Raw genomic sequence first — 18696 nt, forward strand, 5'->3', positions numbered from 1 at the left:
TGTGTGGAGTGAGTGAGTGAGTGTGTGAGTGAGTGTGTGAGTGTGTGAGTGAGTGTGTGAGTGAGTGTGTGAGTGAGTGAGTGAGTGAGTGTGTGAGTGAGTGAGTGTGTGAGTGAGTGTGTGAGTGAGTGTGTGAGTGAGTGAGTGAGTGTGTGAGTGAGTGTGTGAGTGAGTGAGTGAGCGTGTGAGTGAGTGAGTGTGTGAGTGAGTGTGTGAGTGAGTGTGTGAGTGAGTGAGTGAGTGAGAGTGTGAGTGAGTGTGTGAGTGAGTGTGTGAGCTCCTCTGGAAGCGGACACAATGAAGCCTTGCCCCCTTGCCCACGATGCCCGCGAGGCCCACAGGCATGTCAGGGCCCATTTCTCTGCTCAGGCTTTTCTGTTTCTCTCTGAAGCCTTTTCATGCAGATGCTTGTGTGTGTTCTCTGTGTTTCCAACCGAAATCAGATGGGTGTGTAGCTAACACACATATGGGGAAAACAACCTTCTCCTTGTTCTAGACAATACTTGGACTGACGGGAAAACCAAAAACCAAAAAGACAAATTGAAAGCAGGCACAACTGTTCTCCGGTTTAGAGTTCTATGGAAGAACAATGGGCATTTACTGTTCTCATCTCACCCTTCCTCTCCTCACACCTCCTGTTCTCCTCTCCTCTCTTCTCCTCTCCTCTCTTCTCTTCTCCTCTCTTCTCTTCTCTTCTCTTCTCTTCTCTTCTCTTCTCTTCTCTTCTACTCTCCTCTCCTCTCTTCTCCTCTCCTCTCCTCACACCTCCTGTTCTCCTCTCCTCTCCTCTCTTCTCTTCTCTTCACTTCTGTGCTCCTCTCTTCTCCTCTCTTCTCTTCTCCTCTCCTGTCTTCTCTTCTTTTCTCTACTCCTCTGCTCTCCACTCCACTCCTCTCTTCTCTTCTCCTCTTCTCTCCTCTCCTCTCCTCTCCTCTCTTCTCTACTCCTCTGCTCTCTTCTCCTCTCTCCTCTCCTCTCCTCTCCTCTCTTCTCTTCTCCTCTCCTCTCCCTCTTCTCTCCTCTCCTCTCTACTCCTCTCTTCTCCTCTTCTCTCCTCTCTTCTCCTCTCCTCTCTTCTTTTCTCTACTCCTCTGCTCTCTTCTCCTCTCTCCTCTCCTCTCCTCTCCTCTCCTCTCTTCTCTTCTCCTCTCCTCTGCTCTCTTCTCCTCTCTCCTCTCCTCTCCTCTCCTCTCCTCTCCTCTCCTCTCCTCTCTTCTCTTCTCCTCTCCTCTCCCTCTTCTCTCCTCTCCTCTCTACTCCTCTCTTCTCTTCTCTCCTCTCTTCTCCTCTCCTCTCCTCTCTTCTCTACTCCTCTGCTCTCTTCTCCTCTCTCCTCTCCTCTCCTCTTTTCTCCTGTACATTGTGAGAACTAGAATTCAACCATACTTCCTATTCCTAGTTTATCTGTCTATATCAATAATTATAATGTCAACTTAATGTCCATTTAATGTTATTCCCCCTGACTTGAATGTGCATTGTTTACAAATGAAGGTTGAGATGTTGCACATTAACTTGAGAGCATCAAATGAAATGTGTGGCCATCTGTTCTTTTTTGACTTCTTGTTGTTCACACCTTCTCATCTTTACTCCTTCTACCTGATCATATCGGACAACATACATAATAACATAACGTAGTAACCGCAGACATCCAGCACACTCACCAGAGCAGTCAGAGGCCCGGTCTGAGGTCCAGTCAGCGGTCCGTTCTCTGCTGACCTGGAGGAGGCATCCAGGCCTGACCCAGAGGAGGCATCCCACCCTGACCCTAGACAACAAACACATTGAGTCAGGAGTCATATTTCACAAGAAGTTGAATGAGAATGTTGACAAATTGTATTAAAATGGTTAAATATAGAAATATAGTTTGAACCGATTCCCTTTAATATTTGCCCCTTTATTTCGTTTATTTGCCTTTCAGTGTAGCAAACCTGATAATGATCTTGCCAATCTATATGAAGTGTCCCTATAACACTGTAAGTCTGTCAGTAATAGATAGCACTATGTACGTACCCATTATTACAGGTTACTAAACTTAGCCTTTAACACATCCTATAGCAATGTGCACTAATATCAAAGTACACTGTAATATTAAGTAAGTAATACCAAAGGACATATATATATATATATATATATATATATATATATTTAAACCATGGCCAATCATCTTCTGCTTCAGAACAATAATGAATTAGAATTAAATAAAATGAAATAATGATCATTAAGGTATGTGTATGAGTGTGATCATTAATGTGTGTGTATGTGTGTGATCATTAAGGTGTGTGTATGAGTGTGATCATTAATGTGTGTGTATGTGTGTGATCATTAAGGTGTGTGTATGTGTGTGATCATTAAGGTGTGTGTATGTGTGTGATCATTAAGGTGTGTGTATGCGTGTGATCATTAAGGTGTGTGTATGTGTGTGATCATTAAGTTGTGTGTATGTGTGTGATCATTAAGGTGTGTGTATTTTGCACGTATGCATGTATTTTGAAAGGGTGGGTGTTGCAGACTGATTGCTTGATCTGTCTCACATCACTGTTTCTGTCTGACTTTCTTCATCTGTCTCACATCAACAGTACTGTCTGTCTGTCTTCATCTGTCTCACATCAACATTACTGTCTGTCTGTCTGTCTGTCTCACATCACCAGTACTGTCTGTCTGTCTCACATCACCAGTACTGTCTGTCTGTCTGTCTTTATCTGTCTCACATCACCAGTACTGTCTGTCTGTCTGTCTTCATCTGTCTCACATCTCCAGTACTGTCTGCCTGTCTGTCTGTCTGTCTCACATCACCATTACTGTCTGTCTTCATCTGTCTCACATCACCAGTACTCTGCCTGTCTGTCTCTATGTGTCTCACATCACCAGTACTGCCTGTCTGTCTGTCTTTATCCGTCTCACATCTCCAGTACTCTGCCTGCAACTTCTATTTTCATTTCTAAACGATTTCTCTCCTTAGTAGCACTGAAGAAGAGTCCAGTTATCATTCATATCATCATATCATTCATAGCACTGTTAGCTGTTAGCACCGTTAGCTCCCGGATGAAGAGTCCAGTTATTATTGTAATTCATAGCACTGTTAGCTGTTAGCACTGTTAGCTCCCGGATGAAGAGTCCAGTTATTATTGTAATTCATAGCACTTGTTAGCTGTTAGCACTCGGATGAAGGGGGCATTGCTGTGTGCCTGTTGCCTGTTGAGAAGCAATGCTGTTGTCATAGCTCCAGTGACCAATCAGAGCTCTGATATCTTCTGCCCACACCCACATCCCAGGGGACTGTGGACACGGCTTGCGTTATTTATGTTGACATTATGTATATGTCTTTATGTTTTAAACATTATGTATATGTCTGTACGTTAAATACATTATGTCTATGTATTTATGTTATAAACATTATGTATATGTATTTATGTTATAAACATTATGTATATTTCTTTACGTTAAATACATTATGTATATGTATTTACTTTACATACATTACTGTGTGTGGCCCACTGTTGACATTATGTATATGTCTTTATGTTGGCATGCGGATACACACAGCAGAGCAGCTACCACAGGCGTTCAGTGAACAGCAGCTACCACAGGCGTTCAGTGAACAGCAGCTACCACAGGCGTTCAGTGAACAGCAGCTACCACAGGCGTTCAGTGAACAGCAGTCTCCCTGTGTTGTGATCTTGAACAGCAGTCTCCCTGTGTTGTGATTTTGAACAGCAGTCTCCCTGTGTTGTGATCTTGAACAGCAGCTACCACAGGCGTTCAGTGAACAGCAGTCTCCCTGTGTTGTGATCTTGAACAGCAGTTACCCTGTGTTGTGATCTTGAACTGCAGTCTCCCTGTGTTGTGATTTTGAACTGGGTTTTAGAATGAGGCTGCCATTACATTCCCCCTATAGCAGAGGAAACGCTGGATGAGGCGTCATACTTGATTCATTATGATACCAATCTGCATCTAAATGAACACTTACACACAGCACGCAGAACACATACACACAGCACGCAGAACACACACACAGCACGCAGAACACATACACACAGCACGCAGAACACACACACAGCACGCAGAACACATACACACAGCACGCAGAACACATACACACAGCACGCAGAACAATTACACACAGCACGCAGAACACATACACACAGCACGCAGAACACATACACACAGCACGCAGAACACACACACAGCACGCAGAACACATACACACAGCACGCAGAACACTTACACACAGCACGCAGAACACATACACACAGCACGCAGAACAATTACACACAGCACGCAGAACACATACACACAGCACGCAGAACACATACACACAGCACGCAGAACAATTACACACAGCACGCAGAACACTTACACACAGCACGCAGAACTGATGTCCCGGGAGGTGGTGTGTGTGTGTGTGTGTGTGTGGTACAGACATCTAATCATACAGATGGGTGCTGTGCAAGTAGCCGACTCACAGTGTAAAAACTCTTCTCAGGAGAGCTAAACAGTGTTTGTCAGCATCCCCTCCCTCCTCAGTTTGCTAGTGGCTTCTCACATTCTGTGTGTGTAATTAGGTCACTGGAAGACTATTTGGCACAGTCTATCATGCCAATAACAGGACGCACACTGTGTGGGGCGACGGTGGTACAAGAGGTAGAAGAGTCGTTTAGTAATCAAGAAGGTTGGAAGGTTGCTAGTTCGAATCCCCGCTCCTCCTTACCAAGTGTTTAAGTATCCTTGAGCAAGACAATGAACCCCTAACTGCTCCTGATGTAGAAATGCAAGAATTCCTTGTAAGTGGCTTTGGATAAAAGCATCTCCTAATGTGTAAATGTGTGCCATCAGGAGTTATACAGAGGAGAATATGATGTTCCTATAGTTACACACGTATAGACAGTCTGCTGTCACATCTGTATGTATTTATGTATGACGAGAGATCCTCTGAGTCTTTTTTTTACTTTTGAGGTACAGGACGTAGATGTTTGTAACAGTTGTTTTTAGGTCAGCAATGAAAGGCTGAAACTTCAAATGACTGTATTGCTGGGAGAGGAGACCAGTGGTCGAGCTGGGAGAGTACAGCTGTTACAGACCCTTAGAAACACACAGAGACGGCACTGCATGCACAAGAGCACTAATCATGTTAGGGTCAAAGGTTGTATTGTAGATCTGTAGAAGAGCACTAATCATGTTAGGGTCAGAGGTCGTACTGTAGATCTGTAGAAGAGCACTAATCATGTTAGGGTCAAAGGTCGTACTGTAGATGTATTGTAGATCTGTAGAAGAACTAGTATGTCCCACTACTGCAGCACTAATCATGATAGGGTCAGAGGTCGTATTGTAGATGTTCTGTAGATCTGTAGAAGAGCACTAATGATGTTAGGGTCAAAGGTCGTATTGTAGATCTGTAGAAGAGCACTAATGATGAAAGGACTAGAGGATGTACTGTAGATGTTCTGTAAATCCATAGAAGAACTAGTTTTGAAGGGCTACACGATGCTGTTGATCTAGTTTATAACAACACAAGGTGTATGGATATGCAGATCGCTTATGAAGGTGTATGGATATGTAAATCACTTATGAAGGTGTATGGATATGCAGATCGCTTATGAAGGTGTAGATTATAAAACAAAAATGAAAAAAGGATAAAAAAATATATATAACTATGTGAGAGAAATTCTGAGTAACAAACTGAGAAATTAGGCACGTTACAGCTGCTCCTGTGTCACAACTGTACCGGGTCTCCCCTACATTCTAAAGGCCTTCAGCTGTATCTATGCTATGCTATCTGTATCTATGCTATGCTACAGGCCTTCATCTGTATCTATGCTATGCTACAGGCCTTCAGCTGTATCTATGCTATGCTACAGCCCTTCATCTGTATCTATGCTATGCTATCTGTATCTATGCTATGCTACAGGCCTTCAGCTGTATCTATGCTATGCTACAGGCCTTCATCTGTATCTATGCTATTCTACAGGCCCTCATCTGTATCTATGCTATGCTACAGGTCTTTATCTGTATCTATGCTATGCTACAGGCCTTCTGTATCTATGCTATGCTACAGGCCTTCAGCTGTATCTATGCTATGCTACAGGCCTTCATCTGTATCTATGCTATGCTACAGGCCTTCAGCTGTATCTATGCTATGCTACAGGCCTTCAGCTGTATCTATGCTATGCTTGGATGTCTGTAACTCCGTGTGTCAAACCTACTGTACTTAGAAACCGGCCCCAGACAAGAAACGGTCACTTTGCTTTTCTTGAGAAAAAGGATGATGCATTATACGTCCCTGTTCCCTTAATGTTCTTCCCAATGTCCCACTACTGCAGCACTAATTATGTTTACTAATTACTAATTATACTAATTATGGGTCAGACGTCGTACTGTAGATCTGTACAAGAACTAGTATGTCCCACTACTGCAATCCTAATGATTGTTAACAAGACATTTTGTGCTATAAACCAGAATTAGTTGTCATGACGACTTCTTGTCCATCGTTGAAAGAGATTTGGTTTGTCCAGTCCTCATGAGAAATGTCATGGTGTCAAGGTGTTTTTATAATAGTACGAGGATGTTTTAGGATCAATGGATGACCAAATAAAAGTGTTTTAATAATAGTACGAGGATGTTTTAGGATCAATGAGACAACTGATGTACATTTAACTCTAATGTGAATGTGTCTGTTCAATATTGAGAATGGTAAAGTAAAGGCATGTTGTTTCAAAGGCCACTACCATCTGCATTTTGTTGTCATAGTAATATGAGTGAGATGTTAAGGTCCTTGTGCTAATACTTCTCAGATCTCTCCACATCACATGCTTGTTCCTATACCTGCACACCTTATTTTTACAGGACAAATGAAATGCACTCATGCACCTATTTCTCATATGATTACTGTGTTTTATAATTCTCAGGGCATTCAGACAATGGTGTGTCTGAGAATGCGTGTCTGTGATCATTTAATGAATACCTCATCATCCCTTGCACAAGATGATCACATGGCTTTTACTGTCAGGGTCTTTAGCCGCGGCCTACTCACTCCCTGGAAATGCCCCCCCACCAAGGGGCAAATATACTAACACGTTTCGTCTGAATGTGCAACTCAAAACATGGCAGGGCACGTATGAACAGACCTCACATGGCTCAGACCGCATTCTGCCTGTTACAGGAGCACAGACTGACAAGTTGCTCTTTTCTGCATTATCCACATGCACTAATGGGAGGGGCTTATCCACATGCACTCATGGGAGGGGCGTGGGAAAGGTGGGAGTCTGGCGGCAGAATTGAGGGGGAAGATGGCCGAGGACAGACAGACTCATACTGTATTATACTGAATATGATGGGAGGAGATGACAGACTCACACTGTATTATACTGGATATGATGGGAGGAGATGGCCGACACAGACTCACACTGTTATTATACTGGATATGATGGGAGGAGATGGCGGAGGACAGACAGACTCACTGTATTATACTGGATATGATGGGAGGAGATGGCCAATGACAGACTCATACTGTATTCCGTTGTATGTATAAAAAAGGCGGGGGACAGCGCATGTCTGTTTTTGCGTTGAAACTTTCCACCTGTTGAGAGCAGGTGTAAACCGGACTGTGTGTTTGATGTAGTATGCATAGGGGAATCTTCCGGAAACAATGGAAGCAGTATTCTGTTATATATGAAATAATAATGAGAATGTTTCTCATGCAGGAAGCCACAGCAGGGCTCTTCAGCAGGTTTGAGTGACAGCAGGGGTCAGCAGGCAGTGGTGTGAGGTTAGTGCTGGAGTGAAGGTGGCACAGGCAGGGATGCAACCGCCAGATTACCTGCTGCAGACTCTGGAATGTGCCGGATGCATTCTAACCCTGTGCATTCGAACCCTGTGCATTCGAACCCTGTGCATTCGAACCCTGTGCATTCCATCTCTATGCATTCTAACCCTGTGCATTCTAACCCTGTGCATTCGAACCCTGTGCATTCGAACCCTGTGCATTCTAACCCTTATGCATTCTAACCCTTATGCATTCTAACCCTGTGCATTCTAACCCTGTGCATTCTAACCCTGTGCATTCCATCTCTATGCATTCTAACTCTGTGCATTCGAACCCTGTGCATTCTTACTCTATGCATTCTAACCCTGTGCATTCTAATACCATGCATTCGAACCCTGTGCATTCCAGTGTGAGCCGCAGGTATCTGGCTGAAGGAGTACAGAGTAGTAGCAGTGAGCAGGCGTGTCCTGATGGCAGAAGAGTGAGTTAGAGAAAGAACCATAGCTCAGACACAGGAGGGTAGGCACTGTGAAAAATGCAGTTTTATTTGACTAGGTATACCATACAAAGGGAAAAAGCCACTGTTACAGCAAGGCGGCGGCCATTTTGCACTGAATTGAGTGTGTGGTAGGAGTGTCAAAAGCAGGAGAGAAAGAACTGAGGAATAGAAAGAAAACAAGAGAGATACAGCGGGTGATGGTTATAGTCAGAACAAAAAGGAAAAAAAGGGTCAAATAATTCAAAATTACACTTCAGGTTACACAAATACACCAGACTTCCGTTATAAAGCACAGCGGTTTATATGGCAAGTTGGATTCATCTCAATAAGCCCAAACAGGTGCTGTACCACAGAAGCAGAACCACATTTGGCAGTGTGTGTGTGTGAGAGAGAGTGTGTGTGTGTGTGTGAGAGAGAGAGAGAGTGAGAGAGAGATAGAGTGTGTGTGTGTGTGAGAGAGATTGAGTGTGTGCGTGTGTGTGTGTGGGTGTTTGTGTGTGTGTGTGTGTGTGTGTGTGTGTGTGTGTGTGTGTGTGTGTGTGAGAGAGCTAGAGTGTGTGCGTGTGTGTGTGTGTGTGTGTGTGTGAGAGAGAGTGAGAGAGATAGAGTGTGTGTGTGTGAGAGAGAGATAGAGTGTGTGCGTGTGTGTGTGTGTGTGTGTGTGTGTGTGTGTGTGTGTGTGCGATTATGTGTGTGTGTGTGTGTGTGTGTGTGTGTCTGAATGTGCACAATGACAGGAACTATGCTGAACAACATTCCAACCTGTGTGATTGTGTCCGGTACGACAGCTGTAACCCTTCTGTGCTCTATTCTCTTACACTAGGCTGTAAATCAACACAATAAAAGAAAAATAAGCTTAATTCTAAATAAATCATATCTACGTATACACTCTACCGCTGACCATTTCTCTATCCTATATTCAGGCATTTTATAATTCATTTACTGGTACTCTTCCTCTCCCATAACACAAGACATTTGAATTTGAATATATCAATTAGTAGGAGTACCTGACATGGCAGCACGAACAACAACCGAAGGCCTGTCACACGGTTTGAATGTTGTACAGGAACAGTTTCCAGTCAGTGCTCTTTGAAACTGTGACATATGTACATAGGGATGTCAAATGATTATAAATGATTCTTCCTGTTTGTTTAATATTATACTTAAAAATATCAGCAGTGTTACTGTTGAACCATGAAGAAATAAACCATTCATGCACCCTTAAAGAGAACTTGCTCCTTAAAGAGAGTTTATTCCTTTAAGAGAACTTGCTCCTTAAAGAGAGTTTATTCCTTAAAGAGAACTTGCTCCTTAAAGAGAGTTTATTCCTTAATAAGAACTTGTTCCAGCCTCATAAACGCAAATGTAAAAGGCTATATTCATCCCCTGAAGTGTGTGTTATACCTGTCTGTTAGTGTAATGCTTGACATTGTGTGGTGTGTACAACACATATCATATGAGCTGATAAAAAAAAAAAAAGAAGACCAAAACTTAAAAACGAAATCTCTGGATAGGGTTAGGTTTAGGTTAGGTCTTACCCTAACCCCCAGGTCTATTTACCCCCACAGGCCTACTGAGGCTGATTTGTGCTTGCCTAAATCCTACATACGCATACAGTATATACTCTAATCCGGTGCAGTAGCCTTACATAAGAATTGATTGAAGTGTCCCTTATATATATATCTGAAATCATATATCACAAAAAGATCTGAGCATCTGTAAATAGACAGTGTGAGTACAGGGGGGCTTGCAGTGATGGCTTTCAGATAGTTCCTGTTTAGATCGTTCCTGTTTAGAGAGTTCCTGTTTTGAACTTTGATGTTTGCCCAAGCATGGCGATTTATGACACTGAAAGATTAGGAGATGGAAGAGTGTTGTGAGATATGATGGACACCGCGAAGCAGTTTTCTATTAGTGGTAGAATAAATAAAAAAAATAAAATAAAATATCCTCTAGGGGTCAACACCAATAAGGTCCTATGGCATTTGTGTGTGCATTTGAATATAAATTATATGTATATATATCAATATCACTATCGGATATCTAGAATAGAACTCCTATAAGTACACGTGGAAATGGTCACCCCTAAAGAGCATATATACATTCTTTATATACGGCCATCCTGTGCGCATGACTATATCAATCTGGTGGACCACTGTGGGATCCGTCAGGTGTTGAGATTTCTGTAATCTATAATCCATAATCCATATGGGTTTTGTCCTAAACTGGAAACTATTGGCCTCACACACACACATGAGACGAAACCCTTTCATCACAGGCACTGGGCCAGCTGCTGGAGGAGGCCTCAGACTCTGTCACTTACTGGGGATACCTACCTACCCCAGGGGTACCCTAGCGGTACCAAACCCCCAGAATGCTACACATGGAATTGAAGAGTGACTTCCTGAATTCTTGACTGATATAAATGTCAAGGGGGAGGTGATGATTATCCCAATGTTTTTCAAAGCCAAAGCAGTGTCTGTTTTCTGGACTTAAGGCCAATCGCTTCGAGTAACCGACTGCATAATTCTTGGTGGTAGAACAAAAGGGACTCTGAACTGGCAGTTCTAGCTTTTTTTTTTTTTTGCGTAGACAGACCAGATGTCCAATTTATTGTGCTTTTTTGTAACATAGTTATGTTTCAAATGGTCTTTCAAAATGACTGATTTGGTCTTTCCCCTATGGCGATTGTTTTCCCCTCAACAGCAGAGGTCCCCAATAGTTAACACTTGTTAACGTGACATGTAAACTAGGACCACAAGCTGTATGAAAACTGAGTCTCGTTCCCAGGGTCATGGTCCCTCAGTAATGACAGGGCCCAAGTGCTCTAGGGGGATTTGCATCCTTGCATACTCCTTGTGTTGTACAGATGAAGTGATCTTGACAGACGGCACACACGTAGTACCCAGGTACACTAAAAGATGTGCAGCTGAAACATTTGGATTGGCAGCTGTGGTCCAAAAGAACCAGATTTTAAAAAAAAACAACCAACCAAGTGGATTTTGGAAAAGAACAAAATAAATGAATTTAAAGAAGGGGGTTACAAATAGGGATTCATCATCGTTTTGTTGGACCCCTTTTTTTAACAAACCAAGGCACATTGCCTCAGTCTCTGATCATTGCCAGTAAACTTAACGGATTTGAAGAAGAAGAAGAAAAAGACGAGACACCTGAAGGTCATGGTCAGTAGGTGAGCTGAAGGAGTTAATCTATCTCTAAGGACGTGAACAGATGATGTCCGTTCAACGGCCTTTTGTGTTTTTCAAAAGACAAAAAGGAAACATTCAGACATAATGTCATTTTCAGATGGTTCTACCCTAGTGGTACATGGGAGGCACACATACGGGGGCAGAGTCTGCGCACGGCGTAACGGAGTGAATGCACTGTACATCGCTGTCGTGTCTATTGCTATCGGAGTCGGGATAGCCTTAAACAACTCCACCACTGTAAACAGAAGAAAATGAAAGACAAACCCAGCTTGTATAGAGAGAAGAGCAGTCATTTACCTGCTTCAATAAGGCCACTTGACTGATGTCAGATGTGTGTGTTTACATACAGCGCTTGCCTGATGTCAGATGTGTGTGTTTACATACAGCGCTTGCCTGATGTCAGATGTGTGTGTTTACATACAGCGCTTGCCTGATGTCAGATGTGTGTGTTTACATACAGCGCTTGACTGATGTCAGATGTGTGTGTTTACACACAGCACTTGACTGTATGAGTACATATGAGTCAAACAGGTCTCTCTCACAATGTTGACATTATCTGGGTCAAACCCTTACTCCTAATAAATCTACCTATGCTACACTATTTCATAAAGCTCTCTGTGAACGTGTCAAATTCATATAATTCTCGAATGACCAGGTTTAAGACTGACACATCTTTATTTATTTATCTTTAAAAAAAAAATGTGTTAAATACTGATACATAATTTAAATAATCTGGCTAATACGGTTCTTTGTTCTTCTCCTAATACGTATTCAGTGTGTCGGATGCTACAGACAGGCCTGGCCTTTCCCCTTTCTCCAAACCTGTTTTGGCCTCCAGGGACTGTGTTCTTCTCAGCTGTGGAACCAAAGTTTCTGTGGAAAGTTGGCCAGAGGGAACAGAAAAAAGGGTGCGCTTCCTCCTTCCTGTCAGACAGCTAGAGGCGCTGTTAGTGGGAAAGTGAGCCTTTTTGTTGTTGTTGTGTTGTTATTGTGTTGTTGTTGTGTTCTTAAAGGGAGGAAGAGCTGAGGTGAGTGTGCTCCGAGGAAGCAGTAGAAGAAGAGGAAGAAATCAATAGTGTCGGAGAAAAGAGGTCACATGACCAGGTCACATGACTAGGTCACATGACAAGGTCACATGACAGTACAGCACTGGCAGCGTTTTTTCTTCTCTACCTCTGCCGGTACGGGGTTTGGGTTACCTGCTGAGGCTGGGAGTCCCTTGGTGGCCACGCTCTCGTCCTTGCCCTCCGAGGACAGTTCAGTGCTGTCAGAGAGCGGGCGGCCAGACACCAGGTCAGCGGCGTTGCCATCCACGGTGGAGATGTCGGTGACGGTCTTTTCGCGCAGGGACTTCTCGTCGTCCTCGTCGATCAGGACGATCTCCGCCTTGATGGTGCCGTCGAAGCCCAGGAGCTTCTTGGTCTCGTCCTCGTCCTGCACGCTGTGGTAGCCCATGAAGATCATGGTCACCGGCTTCTCCGAGGAAGCCTCGGGCGCCTCCGTCACCTCGTCCTGGAACCGCGGCTGACCCGCGGTGGTGCCCGCAGCAGCGGCGGCGGCCATCTTGCCCTGCTGTCTGCGCACCATCTCCAGCTCGGCCTCCTTGTGCTGCACCATCTGCTCGTTCAGGCTCGGGGGCGGGGGCGGCGCGTCGGGTTCGGCGGGCGTGACGATGACCGTGCCGGTGTCGCCGCCCCGGTGGTGGGCCTGGCCCACGCGCTGCATCAGCTCGTCCACGTCCGTGGGGCTCCAGGGATGCAGGCCGTTCTCCAGGGTGGTGGTGCCCCCAGAGCGCACCTCGTAGATGACCTTGCGCCCGTCGTCGTAGACCTTGACCCCGCGCTGGGGCTGGTGCCCCACGTCCTCGGGGCTCACCGGCGCCGCCGAGAGGATCCTGGTGCCGCCGGTCTTCCTGTCTCTCTCCACGCTGATCTCCATGGCATACAACGCTTCACACGGGGGGGCAGAGAGGATGTGGTTAGCATTAGCATTAGCATAAGTATTAGCTCATTCACACACACACACACTCTCACACACACACACACACACTCTCACACACACACACACACACACACACACACACACACACACACACACACACACACACACACACACTCACTCACATTATCCCAGGAAATAAAATACTGTTGTCCAGTGTGTTGTACAGTCACCTCAGACTTTTATATTTTGCAACTTAACCACAATGTCTTATAAACAATATTTACCAACAATTAAGGTTACCAATAATCAATAATAATTGAATTACGGAGGTTCACCTGCTAACATAATCAATAGAAATGATTCAGGTTATCTATCAAACAGTGTGAAGAACTATTTATTTCCATACATTATACATGCCCAGTGCACACAGACCCATATATAATTATATAAGTGACAGCCTTGCTTTAACTTGATGCTATCAAGTTAAACTGGTCACTGGATGTTTTTACTTCTGTTTTCCCATGTCATACCCGTCCAAAGAGAGTATATATCTGTAGAATAACGTGTATCCTACCAAACCACCTCTTGCGTTATGCCGCCATTAGCAGCATATGTTATGTGGAAGGCAACATGGCTTCTTGCCATGCATTGTGTGTTTAGGATGTGAAAACAACCTCTGTCCCAAGCTAATCTCCATAACAACCGCTTCTGGAATAGTAATTAAAGTAAACCCACTTTAACTGAAAAACATTCACAAAACTCAATTTTCAAATAAACATTTTCATGATTATTTGAAGTTCTTAAGAGCACTTTCTAATCATAGTCTATGCTGCAAGAGCTGAAAGATTAACTGACTATTTCTCAACATATCAGTGCAAATCTTTGTTTAGATTCAAAGGCAGTCACACATCAAGTATCAACACTTCTGAAGGCAAGCGTGAACACATTTGATGTCAAATAAATGATTCGCAGTATGTGCAGTCCAGTTTTCTCGAAACTTCCGATAGTACGTTGAATTTGACAGATCGTCCAAATTCAATAGAAGGAACTATAAGCAGCCACCCTGCTTGAACTCTACTCAGATGTAAGGCAGCAGAATGTCCCTGTGAGTGAAGTGGTGTTCGGGTTCGGGTTACGCCAGAGAGCAAGAATGCCGCATCGCCCGTGTTTCCTGCTGGAGGTGGCGGTGCTGATGTACTTTGCCTAATCAGGCATGTTTAGTCCATGATGAGCCTCCATATCTAATCCTCACTGCTCACCCCTGGCCTTGACCCAAGTGTGTAGTACCCCCCCAATCCAACCCCTCCCACCCTCCATACCCCCCCCTCCCTCCCCCCCACACACAGACAGCACCTACCAGATTTTCTTGGGAGTTGCTCGTTCCCCGGAGCTGCGGCCGAAGGTTTGGAGTTCAGCTCAGGAAGGCTGGGGGTCTGGGAGCGGACGTAACTCACTGCATCTGTTAGAGGGTAGAGAGCAGCGCGAGAGCAGCGCGAGAGGAGAGGAAGTCAGCCTGGACCCCTGCGTCCACAAGCACCCCCCACCTCACGCCGACACACACACACACACACACACACACACACACACACACACACACACAACTTGACATACACACACACACACACACACACACACACACACACACACACACACACACACACACACAACTTGACATACACACCCACAGCAGTCTCGCCTCTCTTACACTCTCTCTCTAACTCTCTCTCCCTCTCTGTCTCTCTCTCTCTCTCTCTCTCTCTCCCTCTCTCCCTCTCTGTCTCTCTCTCTCCCTCTCTCTCTCTCTCTCTTTCTCTCTCTCTCTAACTCTCTCTCTCTCTCTCTCTCCCTCTCTCTCTCTCCCTCTCTCCCTCTCTGTCTCTCTCTCTCCCTCTCTCTCTCTCTCTCTTTCTCTCTCTCTCTAACTCTCTCTCTCTCCCTCTTTCTCTCACTCTTTCTCTCTCCCTCTCCCTCTCTTTCTATCTCCCTTTCTCTCGATCCCTTGCTTATGCAGCAAAACGAGAGCGAGTGCATTAGGAGGGACAATGGGGAACCTCTGGTGGGGGGATTGCCGGTGAATAGGTGGATCAAAGTAAACAAAGTGGCGAGTCACAGCCTTACATATAGTCACACACACACACACACACACACACACACACACACACACACACACACACACAATAGTCTCGCTGAGGCAGGAGGGACACGGTCCAACACAGGGGGACCCCACCAACTCACAAAAGAGCATGAGCACTGTGTGTGTGTGTGTGTGTGTGTGTGTGTGTGTGTGTGTGTGTGAGAGCATGCGTGTTTGTGTGTATGAGTGTGTATGTGTGTGTGTGTGTGTGTGTGAGCGTGCGTGTGAGTGCCTGTGAGTGAGTGCGTGTTTGTGTGTATGAGTGTGTGCGTGTGTGTGAGCGTGCGTGTGAGTGCCTGTGAGTGAGTGCGTGTTTATGTGCATGTGTGAGTGTGTGTGAGTATGTGCGTGCAAAACCAAACCAAATACTATAATTTATATGAATACCACTGGTTGTGTGTGTGTGTGTGTGTGTGTGTGTGTGTGTGTGTGTGTGTGTGTGTGTATGTATCTAACCCTAACCGATATTAGTAACTCATATTAGTAACTCTATCCCATATTAGTAATAGTAGTGTGTGTGTGTGAGCGTGTGTGTGTGTGTGTGAGCGTGTGTGTGTGTGTGTGTGTGTGTGTGTGTGTGTGTGTGTGTATGTATCTAACTCTATCCCATATTAGTAACTGCTCTATTATCCACGTAATGAGTTCAGGTGTTTTTACCTCCATCTTGGTTTTGGAGACTCTGAAAACAGAAAGAGAGAGAGAGAGAGAGAGAGAGTAAATAATAAATAATATAAATAATACATTATCACTTTTTTCTCATTTTCCCTTTTAAAACTTAATTTATTTATTAATTGTCTATTTTTACTTTTTATATCATTGTAAGCTATATTTTATGCGTTGGCAATATTGTACTTACAGTCATGCCAATAAAGCTTGATAAAGCTTGATCAGGCTATGGTTGTGTTCATTTAACCTCCTGATTTAACTCAGACTATGGTTCTTGGGTCTGTTCATTTAACTCAGACTATGGGTCTGTTCATTTAACTCAGACTATGGGTCTGTTCATTTAACTCAGGCTATGGGTCTGTTCATTTAACTCAGGCTATGGGTCTGTTCATTTAACTCAGACTATGGGTCTGTTCATTTAACTCAGGCTATGGGTCTGTTCATTTAACTCAGGCTATGGGTCTGTTCATTTAACTCAGGCTATGATTCTGTTATTTCATCTTCTGATCTGGATTACTATGCTTTCATTCTTTGCTACACTGACAGGACTTCCTTCAGCCATTAGCCATGTCAGACACATGTGTGTGTGTGTGTGTGTGTGTGTGTGTGTGTATGTGTGTGTGTGTGAGACACACCCGTGGGGGAACTTGAGCATTTTGAGCACACACACAGTGAAATAGGTGATCAATAGAATTCCCTTCTTACTTTCTGTAGATCTTCGATTGATCTCTCCGTTTCTCGCAGCCTCTCGCGCAGCGCCTGTTCTTTGGCCGAGATTTGGGATTCCTCGTTCTCCAGCAAACCGATCTCAGATTCCAATCTGTTACGAAACACGTTCCCAGTCATTAGCAGAGGGCAATATTAATCAGTCGCTCGCAGACACACAAGCAGGAGACAGAAATACTAAATTCCACTGAAAATATTTACACCACTATGTGTTTAATGACTGGAACAGACATGACCAGATACATACAGATGAATTTACAGAGAAAATATACTGACATTTATATCTGTGATATGTGAGTGTGTGTGTGTGACTGTGTGTAGTAAGCATGTGTTTAGTGTGTGTGGGTATGTGTGTAGTGAGTGTGTGTGTGTGTGTGTGTATGCGTGTAGTAAGCATGTGTGTTAGTGTGTGTGTGTATGTGTGTAGTGAGTATGTGTGTGTCTGTGTGTAGTGAGTGTGTGTGGGTGTCTGTGTGTAGTAAGTGTGTTAGTGTGTGTGTGTATGTGTATACCTGTGATATGTGATGAATACAGAAATATATGGAAAATGTGAGAAAATGAGAAGCAATTCTTTTTTAGTGAAATGGCAGTGCATGATGTAAACGTGGTCTTTCATTTATTACACAAGGACAAAAAACCTCTGCTTTCAGTAACTGTAAATCTACAGTAATGAATGCAATACAGACTAAATGCGTGTGTGTTTGTGTGACGTGCATGTGTGTTTGTGTGACGTGCATGTGTGTTTGTGTTGTTTGTGTGACGTGCATGTGTGTTTGTGTTGTTTGTGTGACGTGCATGTGTGTTTGTGTGACGTTTATGTGTGTTTGTGTGACGTGCATGTGTGTTTGTGTGTTTGTGTGACATGCGTGTGTGTGACGTGCATGTGTGTTTGTGTGACGTGCATGTGTGTGACGTGCATGTGTTGTTTGTGTGACGTGCATGTGTGTTTGTGTGATGTGCATGTGTGTGACGTGCATGTGTTGTTTGTGTGACTTGCATGTGTGTTTGTGTGATGTGCATGTGTGTGACGTGTGACGTGCATGTGTGTTTGTGTGACGTGCATGTGTGTTTGTGTTGTTTGTGTGTTTGTGTGTTTGTGTGACGTGCATGTGCTGTTTCCAGTGTTGAGGTAACACACACTCACACACACGCACATTAGTTCAGCCCAGGAGACTGTTTATCATCCCCAGCTTTGGGAGAGGCTGTACTGCCTAGTATCTCAGAGTGTCCCTGGGCTGTACTGCCTAGTATCTCAGCGTTTCCCTGGGCTGTACTGCCTAGTATCTCAGAGTGTCCCTGGACTGTACTGCCTAGTATCTCAGAGTTTCGCTGGGCGGACAGTCAGGCTCTGGAGCTGAGCTCTTGAATTATCGTAGTTTATGAGGACACATTCTAGGGCCTTGTCTTGCAACCCAACGACGGCAAAAAGGCGTGAAAGCTTAACACCATGTCAAGCAATTCCCCAGCCATAGTACTTAAGGGAACTGGGCCTCGAGCCAAGAAACTGAGATGCAGACAATACTACGTCTGGATTGCTGAATAGCAATTTTGCTAATTAAGCTCCAGACGAGCCTGCTGTGTGTTGAGTGGTTTGAGATTGTGGTCACATGGTTGTTATCAGTTTAAAGTGCACAGTAATGATGGCTTCAGACAAATGCCTTTCGGTTTGACCAGGCCAAACTGATCACAGGGTAGTTACAGCATACTGTGCTAATTGTGCACTCGAAAGTTGTCTCCTAATTTAGCATCAGGGGATTTTAAT

At 44.3% G+C, this 18696-nt stretch overlaps 1 protein-coding gene across 4 annotated transcripts in view; it reads right to left on the bottom strand.

The window, feature by feature from the left end:
• Window positions 1–18696, bottom strand: part of LOC105903850 (A-kinase anchor protein 2) — a 130117-nt gene that overhangs the window by 52630 nt on the left and 58791 nt on the right. For 3 of the 4 annotated variants that reach the window (XM_042709412.1, XM_042709414.1, XM_042709413.1), the window contains exons 5-9: window positions 16914–17028; window positions 16200–16221; window positions 14766–14867; window positions 12667–13416; window positions 1662–1765 (exon numbers count right to left, since the gene is read on the bottom strand). In XM_042709412.1, the coding sequence (XP_042565346.1) occupies window positions 1662–1765; window positions 12667–13416; window positions 14766–14867; window positions 16200–16221; window positions 16914–17028 (1093 nt within the window). The remainder of the gene's footprint in view (window positions 1–1661; window positions 1766–12666; window positions 13417–14765; window positions 14868–16199; window positions 16222–16913; window positions 17029–18696) is intronic. The other variant, XM_031577998.2, reaches the window with a different exon arrangement.

The sequence above is a fragment of the Clupea harengus genome, chromosome 12, assembly GCF_900700415.2.
Source record: "Clupea harengus chromosome 12, Ch_v2.0.2, whole genome shotgun sequence".
Taxonomy (NCBI): domain Eukaryota; kingdom Metazoa; phylum Chordata; class Actinopteri; order Clupeiformes; family Clupeidae; genus Clupea; species Clupea harengus.